Below are 25885 nucleotides of genomic sequence, written 5' to 3'. Positions count from 1 at the left end.
TTAAAACCCAGCACCTGATTGCACCTGTACCAGAACCTTAAAGCCAGTCGCTTCCACCCCTAAAAAGGTGGTTGTTGTGAAGTCCAACTTTTAGATGCCAAAACAAAGTGTTGAGTTCTTTCTGCAAGCCAAAGAATGCCCATGGTCACATAAGAATTGCTTGGCAGATGAGCATAGAGTCGACAAAATTCCCTGCTACTGTTCTTTGAAAAGAGCGACCCCCTAAAAACCGAGTGCAAAGTCTCTTAACTCAAGCATTATTACCCAAAACACCATTTGCCCAGAAGGAAAAGCCATCAATATTATCTGGAGGATAACTCATTTGACCTAAACCAAGAAAGCAGTATAACACAAAGCAGTCTCCTCAAGAAGAAATTCAATTAATTCTGCTGGATTTTTTTTATTTTAGAGATGAGTTAGCATTTGGCCTCAAATGATTCTAAAGAACACATGGTCTTCATGTGAACTCAAAGCAGACAATTAACTTCATCATGAAAGGAGTATTAAAAAAAAGAATAATAAATCATAAATCTTCCTCCATGTTTTTGCTTAAAAAATAAAGAAAAAAACACATCAATAAACATCCTCCTGAACTGTAACTCACTTCCCCTACTTCACCTTCTAAAGAATACTTCAGAAAGAATCATCCCATTAGGACAGAGCTTTCAAACTGCAAGCAATTAAATAGCTAAAACTAATAGCTTTTCCCCTAGGGAACATTAGGAGGGACAAATTATTTTGTTATAAGTAAACTGAGTTATAAACCATGAAATATCTGTCAAAGCAAAATTTGTAACGCTACAGATTTAGTTAAACTACAAAATGAGCCATATTTCCTGTAGAAGGAAAAAATTAGGCCTCCAATAGCAAAGATCCTTTCTGTGGATACAGCATTATAACGTGCCTCGTTTCCCATCTTCGTATCCTACTCAGAAGATAAACTTGGGATAAAAAGTGGTGTATCAGTACTTTTATTCTTGCTCATCTTCCTTCCTTTCATAAAAACAACAATTTTCTCAAAGTTATATTGATCTTCAAACACAATCCAGACTTTGCAGCTCCCTCAAAATACAAAATTTTCATTGGATTTCCCATTCCTTTTACTGAGAACTGTCACCACCTTTCAGGTGCAGACCGTACTGAAAAAGGAGATGTCTTTCTTCCTTCAAGTAAGTTTTAAATTAATAGATGTCATACCTTTCAGATGGTTCTGCTCGCTGTTCTGCAGGCAAAGTCTTCTCTCTCATCCCCTGCAAGTTAAGTTTAGTTCAAGACTTAGCTGAATATGTTCAGAATACACAAAGTACCAACAACCACTTCATGTGGTTTTTTGTGGTTTTTATTTATTTATATTTAATTTTATAGCACTGAATACACCTCACCTACTTAACGTTGTTCCCTAATTCAGCATTGTGGGTACAGTTCAGTTAAATTTTGGGGCTAAAGTAAGCATCACTGCTTCACTCAGCATTGAGGACAAACTGATAGAACACTAAATCAAATTTGTCAAATCCTCTAACAAAGAAAGTAATTACTTTAAACAAAATGACAAAAATTGTGTGTGTGGGGGAGAGTTTTCATCAAAACTTGTGTTTGCCAACCCCGTAAAAGGGACATACTTTTCTGTTTTCTGTCATTTATCAACAAACAAGAAAAAAAAAACCTCTACCCCCCTAAAAACTAAGCAGTTGCTGCTACATTCATTTTAGAACTTTACCAAATGGAGATTGTGCTGGCTAAACAATACAGAGATTGAAAGAGTTAAAAGCAATAAGCAACCAGTATTACTGTCCACTTTGATTTCCAGCCTAAGAAGCCCATACACTTAACACGTGGTCATTTGTACACTCAGACTGATACTGGAAACACAGATGTTTTCGCAGAAAGAGATGCCCATTTAATTTTATGGAAAATTTATCAGACTCCATCTACTCCAAAGCAATCAAAACCGATAACTCAGCACATTGTCAGAACTCTCACTTGGAGCACATAGCTCACCTGGAATAGTTTACACAGAACACGAGCATGTTTCATCAGTGACAGCTTTGTGTACATGAGAATATAAAAGGAAAACATTTCTGTCTTTTAATATTCTTTCACTGACAACAGGATGACTCAATAGCACATCATGACATCGTGAAAACAACCACAAGACACTGAGTGTTCCAAAAACAGAATTAAATCCATAAAAGCTCAATCTATTTCACAATGGTTCCCACTGCCTTAAAGCTCGCCTCAAACATACTATCAGTACTTTTTGCAAAGATAGGATAACAATTGGTTTGAGAAACATTCCAAGACTGGAAAAAAAAAACAGGCACATAAGGACTCAAAAATGTACTCACTTGGAACTTTGTGTCTCCTCTCTGGCAAATTTTGCTGGACTGAGTAGTTCAAGTCGGTGATGGTTCAGAATACCGCGTATAACGCATCGGCTGACGGTTTACTGTTGGTGTCACAAGTCTCTTAACAGGTGGAGGCTGGAATGCATTCTGGGATTCCAGCTTTGAAAGGGAAACAGCAATCAATTTATCCTTATGTCCACCCAAATTAATTCCAATATTTATTGATGAAAACAAATTACAGAACTATAAACCTCCCCCCATCGGTCTTGGCACTCAGTGAATACAATTTGAAAATTCTGAAGACCGTTCAACTTGTAGAGGGAAATCACCAGAAAACCAGTAACGAAATCCATAAAGCTATATATAAGTAGCCAAAGTCTGACTGAATTCCGTTTCAAAATTTGGCAGTTAGCTTCATAGACAAAATAATTCATGCTACCATAATTAAAATAATCCATGTTCCTAGAATATGCTCCTATCTTTTCCTCTGCCCACACTGTGATTTTTTTTTTTTAGTAGCTTAATTCATTAATTTAACATTTGAAGTGTTAAGCAACTAATTATACAGGCTTCTGGGCTTCACATCCCCTACATTTTCCCCCTTCAAAGTTACACAAACAATAGAACACACTCAAAAAAAACAACTTGTCAATCTTACAATAATCTCATTCATTAAAATATGATCCAATGCTTTACATGTGCATTAGATGCACTTCAAGTAGTGGGTTTGACTTCCCTTTTCAAAGCATTTTCACAGACCAGAGTTAATTTTTAACACAGACCACTGCGTGTTCTGCAAAACTGACTTAACTGAACTGTCAGACAGAAAACAAACCCTAAAGGCTACAAGATTTACCGATGGCTCCGCCTGCGGTCTTAAGGATCAGAAAATACAGTCTTAGGAAGCATGCTATTGTTCAAATCAATACCAACAGGAAATCGTTTACACCGCAGCTTTAATTTCACAGTATCTCCCAGCTCTTAGTAATAGGATTCACACTCTCTCTAAAGTATACAAAAATACATCTTTCTAAAAAATATTACATTCAGTTTGAAACCTTGAATAAGACATGTTTTATGTAAGTTCACAAATCTACTTCGAGTGAACGACGGTTCATTGCTGGTTTTAAAGGTAAAAAAGAAAAATATTAATTCCCCCAGTTAGGCATTCAATACACCAAGAGCTATTCTGCCTGGTACAGTTCCTTGAAATAAGAAAAATACCACATCACTGCTACCCACTGCAGAAGTTTAGCCTGAGTGCACAAGTGTTCCGTCAACCGCATGTTCACTTTAGCAGGAAAACAAACGATCATCTCCTCAGCAAATAATTGCTTCTCATCGCGGGCTACCCTTCTCCCGCCACCATTATGAATTCTAGTATTATGAATAGACAATCTATCTCCTTTCACCCACTGACAGCTGCGTGCAACATTCATTTAGTGGCTGACAATTTCAGGCTCTCTGTTGCAAATCTGGCAGATCTTTCTTAATGCCTTATCACACGTGTATTGCTATAATATAACTGAGAATTCACACCAGATTTGGTTTTAGTTATTTGGATAATATTTATGATATACTTCACTTCTCCATGCCCTTGTAATTTGGCAGATGGTGAAAAGATGGTCCAGGAAATCTGAGATGTTTGTAAACTCTGAAGTGATTGTAAACTTAATTATACATCCATCCAATCAAGGAATTAGCACAGAAACTTCTTGAGACACTGTCCCTTTTCTCATTAGAACAGAAGATGAAAAGTTTGCACATCTTGTTATTTCCTTCAGTCACCTGATCTTCAAGTGGTCATTTAAGGGTTTTGCAATTTAATAAGCCCAAGAATACCCCTAACTAAAGTCATCAAAAAAAGATGACTAGTTTTCATTTTTTAAAGAAAATGAAAGGAAATCATGCTTTACCACAGCATTATCACCAGTTCTGTGCTACCTCCAAATAGGAATTTAGGAGCGTAAGATTTATAGCGTCGGAAATTAACAATTTTCCTCCTCTTTACTTTGAATGGTGATAAAAAGCAGAAAAATTAGTTTTCTGTGCCCGAATGAACACGGAAGTCTGTACAAAGTCTATATGACCACTCAAGCAGTATTTTTCTATTTGTGATCATTTCTTCAAGAGAAAACTTGCCTCAAGAGGAATTTTAATATGCAGCTTCACCCCAAGTTGGGGGACAAGATAAAACGACTTGGTGTGTTCTAGAGCTGTTGCTCTCAACTTACAAAGATAACATAATTCTTAACCTGAGTAATCTTCACAGCCCATCATCTATTGTGGATACATGCCAATATTAACTTGATTTGATGTCTATGTTGTCACTGAGGTTTGAGAAAATTTTTCTAATAGTGATAAAGCATTGAAAAAGTTATCTACCTCAGCTTAAGACATTATTGGTTCTTACCTTTCTTCGTTTGGACTGGAAGTCAGTAATATCCGGTTTATCTATGTCCGGAGGCTGAGGGAAAAAACAAAGCATAAATATTAGAGGGCAATTTTTTTCTCCTGAGAGAGAGGGTTCCCTGCAACAAAAATGTGGGGGTTCATGGTCAACTTACACAACACAGCGGCAAAAGAGATGTCATTCTTTTAGCATCCTGTTGAAAAAACAGCGCAATAAATTAAACCGGCCACAACGTAAGGAAGAATAGTTTTATCTTTATCCTTTGATGGCACATTTACTAAGTTTTATAAACACATGAAGCAAAAACAGATTAAAAGAAGTGCTATTTACCAACAAAGGGCTTGACAGCTTCTCCACTGCCTCCAAGATGCACCACGCTGAGGTACTCAAGGTAGCGTGGGACCGCACAGTTTCTTCTCTAGCTTTCGCTCTCTTTTGTGCCTGAAAAATTAGCATTTTAAGTGTTACAATGGTCAATTCTCAGCTAAGGAGGCATGTTTTTTACGTCCCAAGGCTACACTGATGATACAATCAATATATTCTGATGACAGAGAAACATGCAGTCACTGGGAGTTCAAGCCATAAAGAAGAGAATACGTTCGGAGTTTAATGAAGTTTACCTTGGGCCTCAGTGCATCTTGCACGTGCTTGTTGCACGAGCAATAAAAGAACTCCGTACTTGTAAAAGGTCAAGACGGATGATGCTAGGACTGCTAAGGCCTCCGAAGCAGTAATCAGGGAAACAGAACTCAAGAAAAGGCTTGTGGTACAGAAAGCATTTTCAGTAACAACACAGACCTCAGAGTTTCACGATGGTCTAAGTGTACCATCTTAAAATCAGTGTATACAATCATAACCAGGAACTAGTTTTACTTCTCTCTTGCTTCCTCCCTTCCCCCAAGATTAAAGTTGGCTGCAAATCTTTGTCTTAAAAGATAAAGATCTGATTTAAACTGTAACAGATCTAAACATTACACTGAAAAAGTAAACTGTTTATTTGCACCACCCAACTTCAAATATCAGTCAAAAACTTCCTTTGGTGTGACTTTTTTTCTTCCCAGGTTAAACCCCTCAAATAACCACACTGTGCTTATCACACGATGTGAAGACAGGAAGCAGACCACGCAGCGTGTAAAAACACAAGTGAGACTCACAGAACCACAGAATGGTTAAGGTTGGAAGTGACCTCTAGAGATCGCCTGGTCTACCCCCCCGCTCAAGCAGGGCCACCCCGAGCAGGTTGCCCAGGACCATGTCAAGTCAGCTCTTGAAGACCTCCAAAGAGGGAGACTCCACAGCCTCTCCGGGCAACCTGTGCCAGGGCTCCATCACCCGCACAGTGCAAAAGCATTTCCTGATGCTCAGACAGAGCCTCACGTTTCAGTTTGTGCCTGTTGCCTCTTGACCTGGCACTGGGCACCGCTGAAAAGACAATGGCTCTCTATGCTCTTTGCACCATCCATTCAGGTATTTATATACACCAATAAGATCCCCCCAAACCTCCTCTCCTCCATGCTAAACGGGCCCAGCAGTCTCTGCCTCTCCTCAGAGGAGAGGTGCTCCCAGTCCCTTGATCATCTTGGTGGCCCTTCGCTGGACTCTCTAGTACCTTGCTGTCATTCACAGCAAGCAGCAAGAAGCAAGCTACTCTCTCCTTTAAAAGCCTAGTATTTTGGTTCCTCTTTTTACCATAATGCAGTAATATTGTAAAAAACAAAAATAGCCGACCAAAGAGGGTTCCCAGCTTTGCACCACAAGGTTTCAAGGTTTCCCGTAAGTGAGGTACTTGTACTGCCCTTTTTCCGTTGCACAAATGGACTGTCAGAACAGAGCCAGCAAACCCGCGTTTTCATTTTCTTCAAATTCCTTTTGATTTATCGATAAAAGTCACTTTCATTTAAATACATTCCTACCAAACCTGATTTGACTTTCCTTTTCGATTCAGCTCTAGCTAATCAGAGTTGTCAGCAGTTTTTATTTGCTATTTCCAAGAACTCTTGGGGGCAAATAACTCTCTCCAAGAACTATATGAATCGTTCAAAACAGAAAGTATGTTACTGCTTATCTTGGGACTGCATTTAGTCCTGCATGCCTCTGTGTAACAGAAGAACAAAGGATCAGCAAAGTTGATTTTAGATATTTTCAAAGACTGCAGGTTTATACAACATATCCATAGCATGAATGTAGGCATGCTTGGAAAAGAAGATCCACAGATAAATATTAGCCAGGTTTGACTACTGTAGCTTTTGCTACCATAAACACAAGTTTTCAAAGTTATGCTGTCGTTGGCTTTTTTGCATCAAGTTATTTTAACGTAATGTAGTCAGAGGCAGACAATGGCACTTAAATGGAATTTTTTGAAAGACCTAACAACAGAGGAAACCCCAACTACCAACAACTAGCCCAAACTGTCATTCTTGTTCTTTCTGACAAGTATTACCTGTGGTAAAAACTGTCATTAAAGAATTTAAACAGAAATCAATCTCGTCTATTTTTGTAGACCAAGAGGGCAGAAGAGCAACTGTTTGGCAAAACTTTTCCCCTTCGGCAGTGCTCCTTTTATTATTTCCATCACTATTTCCCACTACACTACTTTTCTCATACCTGATAAGGTTCCGTCTTTGGCTGCCTTGATCTTACAGCTGCACCACCGGCATAGGCCGTCTTTCCGGGGTAAAATGGAGAAAACCCAAGCTGGTTTTGCTTAAAAACAGACGTGCTTCCACGTACCTACGGAAACACAGTATGAGAAGTGGATAGAAAAACAGGTACACATTCAAACTGATTAAAAGAAATACTGTGCAGTACTTACAGGACACAGTCCTCCAAAAACAAATAAACTGAATGCAGGTTTCTTAGAGCTAGCTGCAGAATGCTGCGAGAGGGAATGAGTTCTTTCAGCTTCTGTGGGCCAGAGCAGTGACGATGAAGTATTTTTTAAAACTGCAACATCTGCCAAAATGACGTATGCTAGATGTAAATGCCTCTCGTACGTACAGAACTTTAACAATAAAGATCACACTAATTCAAGTTCTTCAATACAGAAAAATAAGCATGACTTCAGCTTCTTTAAATAGATCAACTTCACGTACAGACTGAAAACCAAGTATCACCTACAAACTTGAAAACTGTTCACAGAGCTGCAAGTAGTTTTCAGCAATCTTACCAAGTTAATACTGTGCTTCCAATGCAGATTTTTTTTTCCTTCAGGCTAAGATAAAAGAGGACCGCATAAACATCAGTGCATTTGTACGGACAAAGCTTTTTTCTGTGTTGGTAAAAGGCTGGAGGCCAGCACAGATCATAATCGCACAGGTTTTAAACCTGGAAGATTCCCCAAAGGCTGCTCTAAGAGTTAACGATCTTCTGCCCATGTATGTTTTACGAAGACACACCAGAAAGTTCTAGTGCACTCAGGTTATATTGCTAAAGCCCAGCAACTCTACTCTCAGCTGTACAAAAGTTCTCTGCAAAACCTGCTGAGCACACGTCAGTCCCTGTCTATATGGGGGACTAGAAAAAGCTGCAAACCTGCTGTTCGCCCTTTCAGCGAGAAGACCTACGTACCAACCTACATCGACACGATGCTTATTTTTTATTTTAAAATGGTGTGCTTTCCTCAATGAATTTGGCAAAAGACATGAAAGTATTGACAGCTGAAGCCTTCTACCAAGAAAGGTCAAAAAACAGCCTATAGCTTATGACAGAGTAGTTTCTTTATCTTCTCTTGCTGAAACACAGGAAAACATCTCGTGTTCCTATTTGTCACCTGCACTTATTCACATTTAACCAGCTGTCTGTTAGATATTCTGAGTCACTCTTCCTTCTAGACAATCAGCCTAGTTGTCAAGCTACGGCAAGTCAGCCTGATTTCCTACCGTCCCAGTTCAAAATTTACATATAACCTAGCTGAACGTGTATATTTCAGCATTGACTCTTTCTAACATCAGGGTATCATAAACGTATTCCAAAGCACGCTTCTATTAAAAAGGTGATAGGATTATATACTTCTAAAACACTAAAAATTCAATTTAATTCTCGCATCCAAAGTTGACATTCACCTATTTTATTTACTAAGGTGATGTGGAATATTAAAGAACGCAAGGTACTTCACATTAAAAAAAAAGTCAATTAAACAGAGAACACAAAAATCACCTTCATCAGATGCTCTAGAGGAGGAATCACTGGTTGTTGAGATGTTATCATCGTCTTGTTGAGAGGTAGAATCTTCTATTTCTTTTATCAAGGACAGCCTAGGACTGCCAATGCCAAATACAGAAGATGTCGAGGGCTGACAAGGTGGGACAGGAGAATCCAGCATGGTATAATTCAGACGGCTCCGATGAAGAGAGGGCCTTGTTAACACAACTGGGAAGTTCAGTGCTGATCTACTTGTGGATGGTTCTAGACAAGAACAGGGAGATAATTAGCTTTGCTATAGACAAGCTCACAGAAGCCAAAACCTGTTTCCTATCGACAGCCATGCTATTGCCAAGTTCTAAGCGCAAAAAGAGAGAAGCCAAATTTAACTTCTTCCTCACCCAGATACGGTTGCATCTAACTGTCTGGCTACAACAACAACACTGCTTGCGATACACAGTATTAATGTTGCATCCAGAAGTAGTTAACTATGAGGTTTTACAACACCACATTCTGACCCCGTGCTCAAATGCTCTAACGCTGACTTGGCCGTTCACTAAATCAAACATATATACTCCTTCTCCCATGTACAGCTTGCAATAAGCTTTACAAAATTTGAGATTACACGATAAATTACAGATAACACTGCAGCTTCCATAATATTGGAACAAAGGTTACATTAATCTGAATACACAACATGAAAATGAACGTTTGCAGTACTTTTTTCCCAAGTTCTTCCATATCAGCTCACGTTAGAGGCAAAACATCATCTCCTACCCATTAACTATTGGGATTTTGACCCAAGGGACAAGGATGTTGACCCAAGTAACCAGATGAGCATTTTTCCCTCTTGAAGCAAAGGGTCTGCAAACAATGCCAGTGGCCTGGAATAGGTGGCCTTGAAGTCTATCTTGCTAAATGAATGGAACTATTCATGGGTATTTTGCCTGATGAAAGCCTACTGTCTCTCCCAGGAATCTGGGCAATTCAAATGACTTTGAGCCACTATCCTCTTGATACTTGAACTGAAGCTTAAACTAGTTAGTTCAATCTTCATAACCACTGCAGTACCACTAATTAGCTCTCCAAACCATGAGCAGATTTTTAGGACAGCACCATTTGAGATACAGAAAGTTCTTCAGGCGGAAGGCCACCCAATATAGGCTCCAGCACACTGATACCTCAGAACTGAAGAAACACATTGGTTTCAAAATGTAGTAATAATTAAAAAAAAAAATCTTATTCTTAAGCATAGTAAGCAACACCCACGGACAGCAACATAAGCTGCAAAAGGTTCCAGGGTGTCCACCTGCTCCTGATCTCCTGGAGTTAGCAAGCTTGCAGTGCAGCTGTTCTTACTGAAAGCTCCTTTCACGCAGTTACATAGGAAAGCCAACATGTGTTCCTCAGTCACGAAGACCTTCTCTATTCTTTTCTCCAAACTCATTCCCAAGCTACAGCTACACAGAAAGCCATCAATCTCCTTGTTTACAATTAGATGAGATTGGAGGCAAAGATATTTCCTCCTTATTTTTTGATTCTGCCAACAACAGAAGCAACTGACTTTCCACATTATCTATGGTTACCTACGCACGCTCAGACAAAACTTCTTCACTTATTAAAAGCTGACTTCCCCAAAACAGCTAATTTAAGAGAAACTCAAATAAGAATAGATGCAAATTTATACAACAGGACTACAGGAACAGTGAGAGGCACTGGATATAAGACAAATTAATCTTTCATGAGGTAAAGGAGTTGCAAACCTCGTTGCCAACGGTCCAAATACCTTTTCAAAGACACCCCCTCCCCCCGCGTAGACCTTAAAGTTATTGAATATTTTAAGGATAATAATCTCATAAACCACATCCGTGCACAAGTTCCCCAGTTCACCATCAAGTTAACGAGGAACTTTACTAAATTGATCAAAGCCCAAAACAAAAAAAAAACAAAACAAAACAAACAAAGTCGGGACACGAGACGGAATTTTCCTCTGCCATTCTAGCATCTAGTCTTTTGTTTCGAAGACTGCAAAACAAATTAATTTTTTTGATTGCCTTAGGCAATTAGACAGATTTTCATTCCATATCTTTTAAAAGATGGAAAATGCAACCCAGCACACTTGCAAATGACTTATTTTCAGCATTTAGCACCTGGCTAATAGAGTACCTAAAGTTAACTGATGCCTTCCAAGAGCATAAGATGTATGCTTCGTAACTGTGTATACAGTTTAAAGCTAAGACGGTTTCACAAACAGTTGTTTTGACTTTTTTTGGGTTTTTTTCATTCTGTCAAAACCCTCATTCCAATTTCCTTTTGAAATTCAGATTCAAAACTAGAAATCTGTGAATAAATACAGATGGCCAGAATTCCAAATGATTTTTCACATACCTCGTCTACTAATTCCTGCTGGTTCAGGCGTGAATCTCTCATCGATTATGGTATCTTCATCTGAATAATCGTGGTGATAGTTTACCGGAGTCTCCTCCTGGTTTGCAGATTCATTTCTGTCTACACACTCCTCCTCACGCTTATTGAAATACTTCTGCAGCCAGGCCGGTACAATATTTTTCACCGTTTCTGTCATTCTGCTAATTATTCCCTGCTTGAAAGAAAAAACACTTGTTTAATTACAGAAACGCAGTCAACAGCATATGCTGCGATACCACCTTCCACGGACCTTGAAGACAGATATTATACAGCAAATATTCAGAAGACGACGACGAGGTTGATCCCTGGCATAGGATCGCTACACTTCTGGTAAACCTAAAATTCACCTAAGATTGATTTACAACTACCTATCACTTTCTGCACTTCCAAGTGACCTTGGCAAGGTTCAAAGTTTTGAAACCTCTGCCAAAATTCACCAGCAGGTCGTCAATCTGCAAGGCTATCAGGAAACTCTACGCCTGAACAGCTCCTGACCTACAGACTTGTTCCAGGACTCTTCCTCTTCGCACCCTCCCGTGAAAACCAACTAAACCAGAAGTTCAGCAATTATCTACTGCGACAGTCAGGACCATACTACCCATTAAAATCAGTGAATCTAAATATTTTCAATTTTAGTAATGCTGAATTGCAGTGACTATACGCACAAAAAACAGTTCTGCTCTCAACAGTCAGGCTAACCCAGAAGATGTCCTGCAAGAAACACAGCTATAGCTATAGCACCAGCACCTCCTCTTGCAAGAGCCTTCTAAAGCTGTTGCTGTATTTTGTAGAAGACTGACTCTGCGGCATACATCGGGTACGATCGGAGAATTCCCACCTGACCGAAAGCCCCAGGAACTACGGTTAAATAAAAGATAAATTAATATAAATGAATATAATTAATAATAAAAATTAATAATAAAAATTAATATCCAGAAAGCTGACAATCATGAGCTAGGCATCCTGCTAATCATCCCTCCTGCAGGTAGGGAGAAAAAAAAAAGTAAATTAGATCCAGGACTAGTTCCCAGGAACTTTGAAGCTGCTAACTATACTGCCTACAGTGCCCAGGCACCTTCAGAGCTTAATGGTAAGAGACAGAGGGTTTGGTGGGCTGTAATTACGATCACAAGCACACAAAACACATCTATTTAAATATTTCTAAGAATCGACTTATCGACTAAAGTTGTAGGGGGAAGGATGAGAAAAACAGCGGGGTAGGGATCAGAACCAGAGGTATAACCTCACAAAATCGCATCGGTCGCTTTCGTGCCTCCCCAACTGCATCACTGAGAGACAATTAACATTAAGCCACAGAACCTTCTGCAGAGTGGACATGATATTGAAAATAAACTGAAATTAATTGACAAATGCTCTAAGCAAGCTATCTGCTCAAAGCTCGTCCTTTTACGTTATGAACATTTGCACGATTCGTCTGGTTACAAAGCTAACTGCTATAATAAATGCACACATGTAACACCTATCAGTTTGTCTATTTATCAAATCATTAAAATTCTTCCCCGATAAGTTACTGTTAATTTGATCTGCGCTGGATGTGCAGCAGCCATTCTCTGTGCAGAATCCCCCAGATATCCCCACGCACGTGTTTGCTCTGGCACACTCTTTAAATAAACCTACTGGAAAACACGCAGAGATAACAGACAATGGAAAAGTTAGAAAACCATCTCCACTGATTATTTTCAATCCACGTGTAAGGTTTATCAGTTAGCTACACAGTGTCGGCACACGCAAGCTATGGCACTTTCAACATTAATGCACTGTTCAAGCCAGAGGTTTCAACGGTTGCTCTGTAAGCGTGGGGAATGTTTGCATTGCCCTTCCAGGCCAGCTTTAGATGGACAAGATTGATTGTCAATATGTGGTATAAGGGACTTGGCATTTCTGCAAGTGATAAAAACCTAATTGAGCAGCTATCCATGCGTAGCGCTCCCTTGGTTTTGCATATGATAATCAATCCCCTCAGCTACGTTGCTCATTTAATAGCGGAGAGGTTTTGGCTGAACAAACATGTGCAGAGGGCATCTCCAGAGCATCTCTCTGGGCATCCTGACATTTCTTAGCAAAGAGCTGCTGGGAGGGATCTCGGCGCGTCCCCCCTCCAGCACGGGGATTTTCACACCCCGAATTGACGGACCGCTTTCACCACCAACCTGCTGTACCCTACAGCACAAACGAGAAGCAAAGCCTGGCAGGTAACGTTCAGAGAATTGATGATGGGCTGAGGAGGGGTGCAGGGAGCGGGGAAAGCCCTGGGGGTGGCACTGGGGGTCCTGAGGGCAGCGGGCTGGGGGTGAAGGGGAGGGGGAGGAGGGGGGTAATGGGCTGGGTAGAGGGGTAAGGGGGTAAGTAAGGGGCTGAGGGGGTAACTGAGGGGGTTAGGAAGGGGCTGAGGGGGTAACTGAGGGGGTTAGGAAGGGGCTGAGGGGGTAACTAAGGGGGTAACTAAACGGTTGAGGGGGTAACTAAGGGGGTAACTAAGCCGTTGAGGGGGTAACTAAGGGGGTAACTAAGCGGTCGAGGGGGTAACTAAGGGGGTAAGGAGGTGGGTAGGGGGTAACTAAGGGGATAAAGGGGCGGGTAAGGTAAGGGGGTAAGTAAGGGGGTAACTGGCGGGCTGAGGGGGAAGGGCCCGCTGTGGGGGGGCCGCTCCTCACCCGCTTGCTCCTGGCACAGGGGGGCTTCGCGGCGCCCAAACGGTGGCGCCGCCTCTTCACCTTGCCGCCGGCCGCTCCTCCTCCTCCTCCTCCTCCTCCTCCTCCTCCTCCTGCTCCTCCTCCTCCTGATCGGGCTCCTGGGCTGCCGCCCGGCGCCCCGCCGCCACCGGCCCTGCCACCGCCGGCCATGCCGCTGCCGGTCGCGCCGCTACCGGTCGCGCCGCCCGAGGCCATACCGCCCCCCCCCCGCGTTCGGTGCCGTCACGGGGCCCCCCCGCCCACCGCCGCCACGCGCCGCGGGGCCTGCCCTGCCCCTCGTGGGAATAAAAATGTTGTTTTTGCAGAGTTACGTTGTTTAAAGGTAAGGAATGGGGTATCGAGGTGTGCTTGCAGCGATAAGAACGCTTAGCAGGCGACCTTGTAAAATGCAGACAACCAGACTCCGTAGAACAATTCGGGGAAAATCACGGTGTTGAGTCAAGTCAGGTAAGTGAAGAACCATTACCGCTTCAACCAGTAAAAAAGTCGAAAGAAATTCGAAATTTAACAGGCCGGCAACTGAAGGCCATGCATTGTCTGGGAAGCATCAGACAGATTGTGAGCCTGGATCACCCCCTCAGTGGGGAAACAGGGGAGGGTCCCGTCATCAAAAAGTATATAAACTGGGTTTTGGAACCAGCAGGGGCGCTCCTGCTCGTGGGACGCCCGCCACTGCGATCGCGAATAAATTCCTGCTTCGCTGAGCTCCTCGCCTGAGCCCAAGTTATTGGCTACGGAGTGTTTCTCACAATTTGGGGGCTCGTCCGGGAGCCAGTCGCCTACTGGGGAGCCCCACCGCCGCAGCAGCAGGAAGGCATGCCCCGCTGATTTCAGCGGTCCTGTGCATCGACGGCGGCGGTTCTGCGGAGAGCTGACAGAGGGCCCGAGACTGATGAAAGAGGCAGGATCCGTGAAGGAGTGGGGAAGGGAAGAAGGCAGGCACTCCGGCTTTGAGAATTGATCCGGTAACTCTGTGCACAGACCAAGGTAAGAAATAGGAAGTATTGCCTTGGGGGTCGGGTGAGACTCTGTGTGCCGTGTGATTGAGACGTACTTTTGTACGGAGCGAGTGTGGAGTCCTGATCCGCGGTTCCGCAGCTCCGCGAGGGGCGCGGCCGGAGACGGACGAAGCGTGAGATAAGGGAGAGAAAGGAAGAGTCTCGGGAAATGTGGTGTATGGTAAGCCCTTGCACGGGGAAGTGCTTGGCAATACACCAGGGAAATTTGGTGTGCGGTAGTCCTCGCACGGACGGGACGCCCGCCACTGCGATCGCGAATAAATTCCTGCTTCGCCGAGCTCCTCGCCTGAGCCCAAGTTATTGGCTACGGAGTGTTTCTCACACCCTCCCCCTCCCTCCCTCGCGCGCCCCCTCCCCTCACGGGAACGCGCGCCCCCCCCTCCCGCTGCCGCTCCCGTTCCTCGCCCCGCCCCGGTCCCGTCCCGGTCCCGCCGCCCTCCCGCTCCCGCCCTCAGGACCCGGCCGCCATAATGAACGCCGGCCCGGCCACCGTAAGCACGGGGCTAGGAGTCACCTCCAGAGCCTCCCCGCGCCGTGGCGCCGACCGCTGGTGTGCCGCAGCACCGCGCCGGGCGTGGGACGGCGCCCCGAGCCCACAGTGCTCGTCAGAAAAGCCCCGCACCGACAACCGATACCCCCGCACCGACAACCAACAGCCCCCACGCCGACAACCAACGCACAAGCAGTGTTTTAGGCCGGATTCGTGGCCCCGTTGGTCCGGGAGGCAGTCGTCACGCTAAATTCTACCCCACGGCAGGGGAACGATGGGCATCGTGACAGATCGCCGCCCCAGAAAATAAACACATAAATAAAGAATAAAAACGATAACGGGACATGAATCGTGCCCTTAATAACAGACATTGGGCAGTGAAATCACCGACTTCTGCAACAATACGTGCTCAGGGAACTGACTAAAACCCCTCCTGCATCGGCCATGTAATAGCTAGGCAAACATCACATAATACTTCCCTCCCTCATGTACACCAAACCTATTAAGGCAACCATAGTAGCGTGATAACGTGATTTTTCTCCTCCAGATCAGCGTCAAAGGCAGCTACGCTAGGTTTGCTCATAAGTTCAAACGCTGCTTTATTTATTTATTTGAATTCCATTTTTCTTATTTAGAAGGATTTCCATAGGGTGACAGGCCTTTAATGACACTCACGACTCAGAAACATTTGCCGATGCAGTCAAACGGTGTCTATTAACGCGAGGCACTGAAGTTAATTGGTATTAGAAATGAGCCAAAACGAAAGGCAAGTATCTGCGTGTCCAGCAGAATGACAGCGATCATCACCATTTGATCAATCTTCCCCCCACTCTCTGTTGCAGCTAGGTACAACGAAAAGAGTTTATGAAATCATTACGGGACATTCTTGTAGAAAACTTCCTCAAGCTTGGAAGAAAAAAAAACATTTCAGCTAAGTAAAACAGAAAATAACTGGAAGAAGTGAAGTATGGCGGTGTTGGAAAAGTTGCTTCAAAGACTTGTTTAATTAAAAAGAAGGAAGAAAGCAAGTTCCTACTGCAATCGCATCTTTGTCAAACTGATGGCGGGCACCAGTACGATGTGTTCAGCTAACACAGGCTGGAAGTTGTAACTGCAGCTGTGAAGTTTACCCAGTAAAAAGACTCCGCAAAGCATTCTAGCAGTTCCGATGCAATCACTGCTTCCTGAATTTGTGACTCACGGTTAACACGGCAGTACAGGAAGAAGTCTGGCATTCACTGTGCTCTTACGGTAAAGAATCTGCCCTGTGCACACCATCCCAAGCCAGGTATGCGCTCCTAACAGGAAAGGACGATAGGCTGATAAGTCTCAGCAGAGGGAAAAAGACATCAGAGAACTACTTTATAACAGCAGCACGCGGGCTGCAACCAACGTTCTCTTCCTCTCATCATTTTCATTTCTGTGGACTCCAAGAGAATACACTCCCAACATTTTTCAGCTCTGGAGAACAAACAGCCCAACCAATCTCATTCACTGAACTACAAAACTGGTATTTTCGCTATCTAGTCCGGAAAAGGAGGCGCACGTCTCTAACGTACAGTGTAGAGACCTTGTTAATAGGCAAAGTCTGCATAAAATAGGTGGCCACAGCCTGATTTTCTGACGTTCAGGGCCTTGGGTCACACACCACCACAGCATCAGACTTAATGAAGTCACCAATCTATGTGGGCCCCTCATTACACAGGTCACATGTTATGGACCAACCTCTCAAAGGCCAAAAAACAGCACTGATACTGCCGGGCCAACACACATCTGTAGCATCCCATTTCTGGGTGACAACACAATGAATGTTTCCACAAAGTACTCGATGCAACCTAACTACTGTGTTTGGTGATGCAAAGCAAGCCGTGTCAAAGCAGCGTAGCACCCAGGCACATTCCTGGAAGATGTTTTGCTGCTCACGTTGAAGAAAATAGATAAAAAAATCCTGTGCAGTTTGCACTTCTGAGCTCAAGTACCACAGCTATGCACTACAATTGAAGTGGCATCAAACCTTGTAAGGTTTTGAAGCTTCAGCACTGCCATCCAAATTCAAGGAGGCTGCATCTATTATCTTGAATTTGCCCCAGCTCAGTCCCCTGAAACAATTCCATAGACACGTACAAGCAACCCTTTTCACACCCAGATTCTTTGCTTCATCTATTCCACCTCTACCTTGTGTCATATTCTTATTAATCTGCCCCTCAAAAGACTCCCTGGCTCACACAAAGAAGCAACCCAACAAATCCCTGTTCCCAGCCACGTTGCTTTCATGCTTTGGGAAGAGTTAACTGCAACAGCTCTAACTGTGATGCCACCTCACCCCCTCCACCTATGTGAGGTTCTTTGCCTTCTGTCTCCTCCTACGTGTACACCTGCACTAGAACCAGGAAGAATGTGCTTCCTACAATACTCCAAGAGCCTCTTCTGTTTCAGGATGTCATCATTTCAATTCAGGACTGAAAGTATTCCTAGCAAAAACCCAACAGCTAATAGCTAACAGAAGCAGTTGCTGGTGATCAGCTACAAGTAACCTGGAAGTACTGAGGAGTCACAAAAGAGAATTTGCATTACATTTAAGAACAGCATGCAGCTTAGGACCACTGCTTTCACTGACTACACTAAGCCATAAAAAAGAATTGGATTCTTACCTGCCATCACAGCAATTATGGTTTATGTTGCCCCCAAAACACACACGGCAGTACCAGAACTGTGTCAACTAGCTTTAACAGCTTCCCCAGCTATTAAGTACAGTAATTTCTGCTTCCTTTTTTTTCTTGGAGGAATATTCTTTTGTTTCCAGCCTCACTTACTTATTATACACACTGTTAATTAGCAACTATTTCTCCATACTCATAGGGTTATGGAGTCCCTATGACTGGAAAAGACTCTGTACCCTTCAAGATAAGAACAGCATAAAGGCAGCAACTCGCAAGACTGCTCTAGCTTAAAGCAAAGCTTTCCTCATGGCTCTCATCTCCTTTGACTTGAGTACTGTCATCCTTCTACCAGAGCTTTAAAAACTTCATTACCACGAATGAAGGAAGACCAGAGCAATCAGAGAGGGTAGCAGAGGGTATAACTTAAGGAGCTGTTACTAGGATTTTTTTGTTGTTCCTGGTGGACTATTTTTCTCCTTGCCAGCAAGGAGGGAAAACCAGCAAGTTGTTTTCTCCAAGATTTTTTTTTTTTAGGTTTAAGAACACGGATTATGTTGTAGCAATTTCTTCGCTGTAAAGCGTCAGCTGAGAAGTCTAACAGTAAGAAGGGCAAGGGAAAACTGAATGCTGATGCAGAGAGTGCCAGCAGACATCATCCTCATTCCACGGGATGTTTGTAGCTATGGCAGTTGAAGTCTACACTTCCATATGCTTAACATACCCTATTTATAAGCCAATTTTAGCTGACCTAGCATGTATCAGTAGTACAGTTAGAGCCAGCAGCCTGCAGGAAAAAGTGGGCACAGGTGTTTCCATAGCAAGGCCTGTGAGTGTCTCCCATACATACTTCCAGTCTAAGCAAGCACATGAAAGGCTTGGCTTGTCGCTTACCTAAGGAACCAGGAAAACAAGGGGAAGCTAGATTTTGCTTGTGTCCTAATGCCCATATAAAAATAAAGACAGATGAAATACCCTTACTACCTTGTTAAATTCCATAAGCCGGAAGAGAACGTGCTGCACACAGGTACAAGTAAAATCCCTTGCTGGCAGGTTTGCAGATACAAATTTTTTATTTACACAGGCAAGTCTTATCTTTAAGATAAGACCCCATTTACCTCTTTACATTTCTCGAATATTTACATGACTTCATGATGCTCCAAGAAGGGAGTGATGAACAAAAAGATTACAGAAACTGTCAAAAGCATAGCAAAAAAAACCCAACCTATCATTGTGCTTTAAAACTTATGAGCTAGAATAATGTAGAAGAAATGTAGTTTTAGCACTTTGGTCCTAACGGTCATGCTCTAGAAGACGCTTAAATAGCAGAGGGGATTTCAGAAGTGACCGTATCCAGAGGTTGCCAGTGACAATTCATGAGTGAATCGTAGAGTTCTTCGCTTGTCTCCGTGAATTGTCTGTTCATTTCATCAACATCCAAGTAGAGCTGTGGATCTGAAAATAAAAGCCTGGTAAGTCCAAGTATCAAATCTGAGGCATGCGCACAAAAAAACTTCATGTGAAATGGCTAACAAAATGTATTTTAAGCTAAGTGTAATAAGCTATTAGATCTACTAATTTTAGTGAGGTATTTAGTCCTCTAAAATTTTGAGCCTCACAACTCCAACTTTTGGGAATTTGTATATTAGAAGGCTGGGACTAGAACTGTCTTTCAAGATAAAGACAAAGACAAGGTTTAAGATAGTAAAGATAACGGTTAAGGATAATCAGCCATGAAACCCTCCCAAGAGTCATTTAATTCACTTCTACGGCAATACACGTTACATAGGATAGTTTCTAAACACTAACACAAAATGCCTCCACGTGAGGAACTTTGCAAACCTTCCAGGACACAAATATGTTTTGTACCGTATTTGTAAGTGCAAGCTGAATCCTCCTTTTGGAATCTGCAACATAAGCTTTTACCTCAGGGTGGAGAACAAAGCTTTTGCATATTACTGAGTTTCTAATATAAAATCTGTTTAGCGGAACCAATACAAAGAACAAAATTCTGTCTTAGACCATTTTCAAATGGGAATGAAGGCACAGGTACAAGAAACCTGCTGCGAAGCATTGACAGTGTCCCGTTTTACTTGATGCGGTCAGTGTATGCTGTATCAGCTTTAAAACCCCAGCTGATTGCAGATCAACCCCACAGAGGTTTGACCTCAGCTGAATTTTCAAGATGTTCTTCATCCAGTAGAGGTTGGCTTGTATTGTTAAAAGGCACAAGGATGGCTAAACTCAAGTGACAATGATAGAACCCTTATTACCGTCAGTAATTAGGTCATCACCGATTGCAGTCATAACTGAAGATTCCTGAAAGACAGAAAAGGCTAAGTTTAGTCATAACTCATTTCAGAAAGCATCACAGATTCAAAGTGCTGCAGTCTCAACCCATTCCTTCTTCCTACAACTACAAGGATAGATGGCATTTTATCTACTTATTTTTAGAAGAAAGCCAATATTACAGTACAGGTTGGAAGGGACCTCCGGAGGTCACAACTAATACATTGACCACGATAAGACCACTTACAACAACTGTTTAATTTGCTTTAAGCAAAGCAAATCAGAAGAACAGGAACAGAAGAAGCGTACGCAATTATGCTGTCAAAACCATTCTTTGGTATGCGTGAACAAATAATGGTGTATAAATCACTAATTCTATGGATTTACTATTTAAGCACTTAAATACAAACACCTCTGAATGGAATCTGCTCTTTTAACTTCACACTAAGCAGAAAGCATGTTTTCAACTTCGGATTCTTTTTGCTGATTCACACAAATCTGTACAACATATTATCTGTGAAATATTTTCTTTACAGCAAGCGTGCACTATCTTTACCTCAAAAACAGCTGGAGCCATTAAAGAATCTCCTAAAGAGCAGTCTCCAACAGCTTGCATGCTGTCATAGGGAGCATAGGAGCTGTAGTTGTAGTCAGCGTAAGCATCGTAACTCCTCTGCGAGTAGTAGTTCTGGTAATCTTGGTAATAATCATTATAGTTGTATGACTGGTACCGCTGCAATTCTGCTTTCAGTCTGAAACATGAGGAGTTGCATACAGTCAGAGAACAAGAAACTGTAAACCCAGTTCTGAACTTAAACAATTTGTTAGCTTACATACTTCAAAGCTTAAAAGGAAGCTTTCCTAAACAGTCACCTAAGTGACAGCTTAAGTCACAGCTCAAAACCTCATTTCTATAGAAGCAAGCATCCTCACCTTTGCCAATACCAGAAGGAACTGTTCTCATGGATTAACTCCAGAGCCTTGACATGGTTACCTGTACACATCAAGTATTTTTAGCGTTGGCATAAGCAAGCTGCTGCTAAGTCTCTGTGCTTTGCTAAAGATTGATTTAAGACCAGAGACATTTATCAAGCACAGCTGCTTTAAAGATGCAGTCTTAACCCTTCTATCTTTTATTTGTTTAATTACTAGATCTTATTTCCAGAAAGAAGTGAATGGAGTCAGATTATCCATTTCAAAGAAGCATCTGACACTGCCTGTCAGTTTGCCATGTCTACCTCCACCTGCTCTGTTTTTTTGTTTGTTTAAAGTCCATTAAACATTCAACAGCTGCCAACTATACCACTCAGGTGAAGTCAGTCTTGCTTAACAACACAATCGCGATTCTCCAGCATGACGCCTTATTATTAGTGGGAGAATTACAAAATACGCTGGTTCTTAAGAAGAAAGGGCCAGCTGATTAGCTTTCACTACTTTCCCTTTCAAGATTTTCTCAGGGGCAGCTTCAGACTAATGACAAGAACCAAGACAAGTGCTATCTGTACTAAAACTGAGGTACACTGCATAAAGAACATTCAGATAACCCAGCTGCATATTCAAAAAAATCCGCTGTTTAGACTTGTCTTCACTGATTCTGTACAGGCAGACCTCCTGTGTCTGCAGTGCCCAGTTTCTCTGACTTGAATTGGGGATGCAGAGAAGTGAGTTCTATGCTTTTGGGGAAGAATACAAGCTGAAGGCATTCTGAAATAGCTTCCAAACTAAGCAAACATGAGGGACAAACTAATCCAATGGCTGGGTATTTCAATGCTAAGAGAGCACGGTACTCAGCCATTCAGAAACGTATTACTGATGTGTATTTTAATACCTACATTTGTTTCAATACTGCAAAGCTACACAAGTTCTAATAAAGAGGTAATCCATTGTCTTGTTACTGTAGTAAACAAACAGAAGATACATCACCTTAGGTCTTCTGCTTCCAACTGCACTCTTCCTACATACAGTTGTGTAGGGAAGGAAAATCTGAAAATACTGTTGACGTTCTTCTGGATAGCCGAAGCAAGAAAACATGTTTGTGGCTTATTCTTGTTTTCAAAATAAAACAATATTAATTTAATCAAAAAATTTTGGCAAAGAAGTTTGGACAGTGCTCTCTTGGAGAAGAGCATTTCCATTCTAAAGCAGAAGGAGGCAACATTTGCAGAATTATGCTAGGTAAACAGAAACAGAAGTGTCATTTTTTACTATTTAACAGAACGCACAAGCTAACCTCATGAACATACTGAAATTGTTTATATGAAGTCCTGTTTTGTCAGTATCCTGGATCAAAGTTCATCAAATTTGGTATCAATTCTTTAACCGTTCAGAGACCTGAATTGCCTTAAATAAGTGATAGAACTGAGCCGGTAGAGTAAGAAACCCTCTCAGGAAGTGCTAAGCTTTAAACTCCCCATTGCCCTAAGCTCATGAAAAGCAAAGAATAGCATTCTAAACCTGTTCTAGTAATAACGCCTTTGGCTTTCTCCCTGCGTTCCCATTTTTCCCCCCCACTTCTTTCCTGTCAACCCACTGTAAAACTAGTTATGTGCTTCTCTCAAACTAGAGGGAAAGCTCTAAGAACAAGAACTCCCTAGCATATAAAACCACTTCTTGTCCCTTCTACCTTATGCAGGCCCAAACCTGAAAATATTTACCAATGCATTCAGCTTTGCTACTGTTGAGAAACAAGGCTGGTTACAATGGCAGCTAAGCCCAAGTTGCGCTGTCTGGCTAGACTTAACAGTTGGATTCCCCCAGCCATCCTGAAGCAGGTTGATGAATCCAGGGAGTCAAAACATAGGACTTCTGCATTTCTGGTTTTGTAGACTGCATCGTGTGTACAGCCACTACAGCAAGGGCCACAGACTTTCCAAAGGCAGAGCTACAAGAATCTGATTATTTAGAATAACTGTATCAATGCACAACTCCTTGGTTACCTTTTAGAAATTCCTATGCTCAGCCGGATTCCTTTTCCCCCCAGACCTGGTGCGTTCTGGCAGTCTTGCAGTGCCCTCATCTGATCACCTTGCTCACCAAATCTGACATAGGCATACCCTCTACTATTTTCAAAAGGGAGAAAACCAATTCTGGTATGCATAACAGTTACAAAGCTAACGAATTCAGTTTCTGTCTTCTACAAAAAACAGAAGATAGCAGCTACTATAGCTTCTATTACTTAAGCAACCTCTCTGGCATGTGCACGTGCACAGAAAAGGCTTTCACCAAATTAAAAAACTTGGGCCAGAAGCAAAAAGCTTATTCCTTGGTAGCATTAAGATGCAACTCACTGAGAGCCAGCAAAACAATACATTTTAAGTGCTCTCTGCGTAAGTAATCAGATTCCATATTTCTGCATATACAGCAGTTAATCAGTTAGCACTAACCCACTCCTTTTGGAGCCACAAACTTTATTGGTCACAAACACCAAGAGCTGGCTGTAATTATCTGAACCAGTATTAACCGGTACCTCTGAACTCTTCAAACAAAAATATCTTTCAGGTGCTCTTAGAAGAACAACATCAATTGCCTGCAACAATTTGATGGCTTTGCTAAACGGAGCACTGAAAAGCACAGTGGTACAGTTTCTTTTGTAGCCTGTTCAGAAATTATAGCCCCGTGCCTACAGCTTCAAATCAGGCCAAGCTTACCAGCCCAACTCTTACAGCTTAAGTTCACTGCACTCGAATGCCTTCAAGACGTGCTTTTAGGAGCCATGGAGAAGAACCCTCTGGTAAGACCACCATTATAAAGTACTGAGTGTTGTTTTACACTTAAAATAGAACTATCTGTTACAGTCATTCATCAGCTTTCCCTAGGCTGCTGCTCTCTCACTACTGAATGTGATCCTGCTCTCAGTTTCCCACTAACTTTTTCCCCCAGCGGTTATGGCCTCTTTTCATCTATGACACTTTTAAGGGACTACACCGTGTTGAAAAATGCTGGTTAACATTTCCTTTTACACAAGGTGCCTCATCGAATTTTCCTGACAAAACCAAACCCCAGAACCTTAACTAGAAGAGGAAGCACACAAACACACACGCCTCCCTGGCCACCATATCTCCCCAAAACATATCTGTTCAGTAACAGACCAACTGTAAGAATACTGCGATTAAAATCAGTATAGCTCTATACACTGCTTTTGTTCGGGATTACTAGCTAATGTCCTTCCCCTTACCCCTTCTGGAATTAATACTGAATTCTGTACTCCAAAACGCGGTTCTTAAGTCATACAAATGACATTTAACAATCAGAATTTTTCCACACAGTGATCCTCAATAAAAACTTCAATCCTCTACTGCAGTCTTTCAACAAATTAAAGGAATACAAAACTGGCTAATAACTGTTCAGTGATTTTTGGACCTTTGTAGCACTAGAGTAACAGCAGTACACTCTGCAGCATAGTTGCAAGTACGTGGGAATAAGATACTCTCTCTCATCTCTTTTTTTCTCTGAAAAGTGTGAGGCCTCTATTTCACCCTACTAAAGATTTTACCACCAACTGTACTGCTAGCGTTGAGACACTGCAACTTCTGTGCTTGTATGAGATGCAGGACAGGTTCCTTAAGGTGTCGCAATTTTTTGTCTAAACCTAGTGTTGAGATCAAAAAAGGGATTGCTACTAATTGCGTACGTATCAATAACCAGGACAGAAGACATGCTGCATATAGGAATTAAACTTTTTCTAAAGCTCTAGTACATGAACATATCAAATCCCGCAGATTTTTTCTAGTATGGTTTCAGAGGTCTTACTTGATGGACATAAGCGCACAAGTGAAGACAAAAGATATTCTGTTTACCTGAAGTACATGAAGGTTTGAACTACATTCTAGTCCTGATCTTTCCAGTCAAAACTGTTTAAAAAACAACCCACCAAACAGTAAAACAAACAAGAAAACCCCATGCTTCCTCTCTACATAAAACTTTTCACAATTGTGTTTTCTGCCCACCACCTGGCTTTAAAAAGTATACGAACTTCTTTGAAAGATCATGTTTTTAGTCTGAACTCCAAATGAACAACGTGTAGGGCATGTAAAGAACAAGCACGTCATTAATGAAAGCTTTTCTCTAAAAAGGATAAACTTATTCTTGGGGAAAAGTGTGGAAACAGATGTTATCTAGGCAATATTCCTACAGGAAAAACGAATAATTTTGCCACACCTCAAAGGAAAAAATAATTGTGCTTAACAGGTAAGAAAATAAAAAAAATCAGAGCAAACCAAAAAATAAATCACAGAATATGCATCCTCGTTTTAATCATTAAGGATTACCTTTGAGCTCTGCTTTGGTGCTTGGCTTTGCACTTTCACAGGCTACACACTTCGTGGCCTCTGCTTTGTTTTGAACCAAGCAGGTCTCCCAATCCCAGCTTCCTTCAGGCTTCTTGAATTTGTC

General features: G+C 42.0%; 2 protein-coding genes and 1 long non-coding RNA gene across 3 annotated transcripts in view; 1 reads left to right on the top strand and 2 right to left on the bottom strand.

The window, feature by feature from the left end:
• The window catches only part of LOC310904016 (nuclear pore complex protein Nup153-like), a 250767-nt gene extending 236683 nt beyond the window's left edge, over positions 1-14084 (bottom strand). The window contains exons 1-10 of the mRNA XM_083848164.1: positions 14001-14084; positions 11287-11497; positions 8914-9162; positions 7571-7710; positions 7363-7488; positions 5089-5199; positions 4913-4951; positions 4759-4812; positions 2346-2504; positions 1198-1250 (exon numbers count right to left, since the gene is read on the bottom strand). Coding sequence (XP_083704290.1) covers positions 2394-2504; positions 4759-4812; positions 4913-4951; positions 5089-5199; positions 7363-7488; positions 7571-7710; positions 8914-9162; positions 11287-11482 — 1026 coding nt within the window. The 5' untranslated portion in view covers positions 11483-11497; positions 14001-14084 and the 3' untranslated portion in view covers positions 1198-1250; positions 2346-2393. The remainder of the gene's footprint in view (positions 1-1197; positions 1251-2345; positions 2505-4758; positions 4813-4912; positions 4952-5088; positions 5200-7362; positions 7489-7570; positions 7711-8913; positions 9163-11286; positions 11498-14000) is intronic.
• An 840-nt stretch (positions 14085-14924) lies between these two features.
• On the top strand, positions 14925-16499 carry LOC310904031. Its single transcript, XR_014587991.1, has 2 exons — positions 14925-15026; positions 16391-16499. It is a non-coding gene; the product is annotated as an uncharacterized lncRNA (long non-coding RNA).
• Positions 16500-19259: 2760 nt separating this feature from the next.
• Positions 19260-25800, bottom strand: LOC310903971 (uncharacterized protein; the record flags this gene model as incomplete). Its single annotated transcript, XM_083848091.1, has 5 exons — positions 19260-19660; positions 20479-20524; positions 21051-21246; positions 22418-22500; positions 25762-25800. Coding segments are annotated over 5 exons (501 nt in total), but the record flags the coding sequence as incomplete, so codon positions are not given.
• Positions 25801-25885: the final 85 nt, after the last annotated feature.

The sequence above is a fragment of the Anser anser genome, assembly GCF_964211835.1.
Source record: "Anser anser genome assembly, chromosome: 9".
Taxonomy (NCBI): domain Eukaryota; kingdom Metazoa; phylum Chordata; class Aves; order Anseriformes; family Anatidae; genus Anser; species Anser anser.
This window is presented reverse-complemented; position numbering and strand designations above follow the sequence as displayed.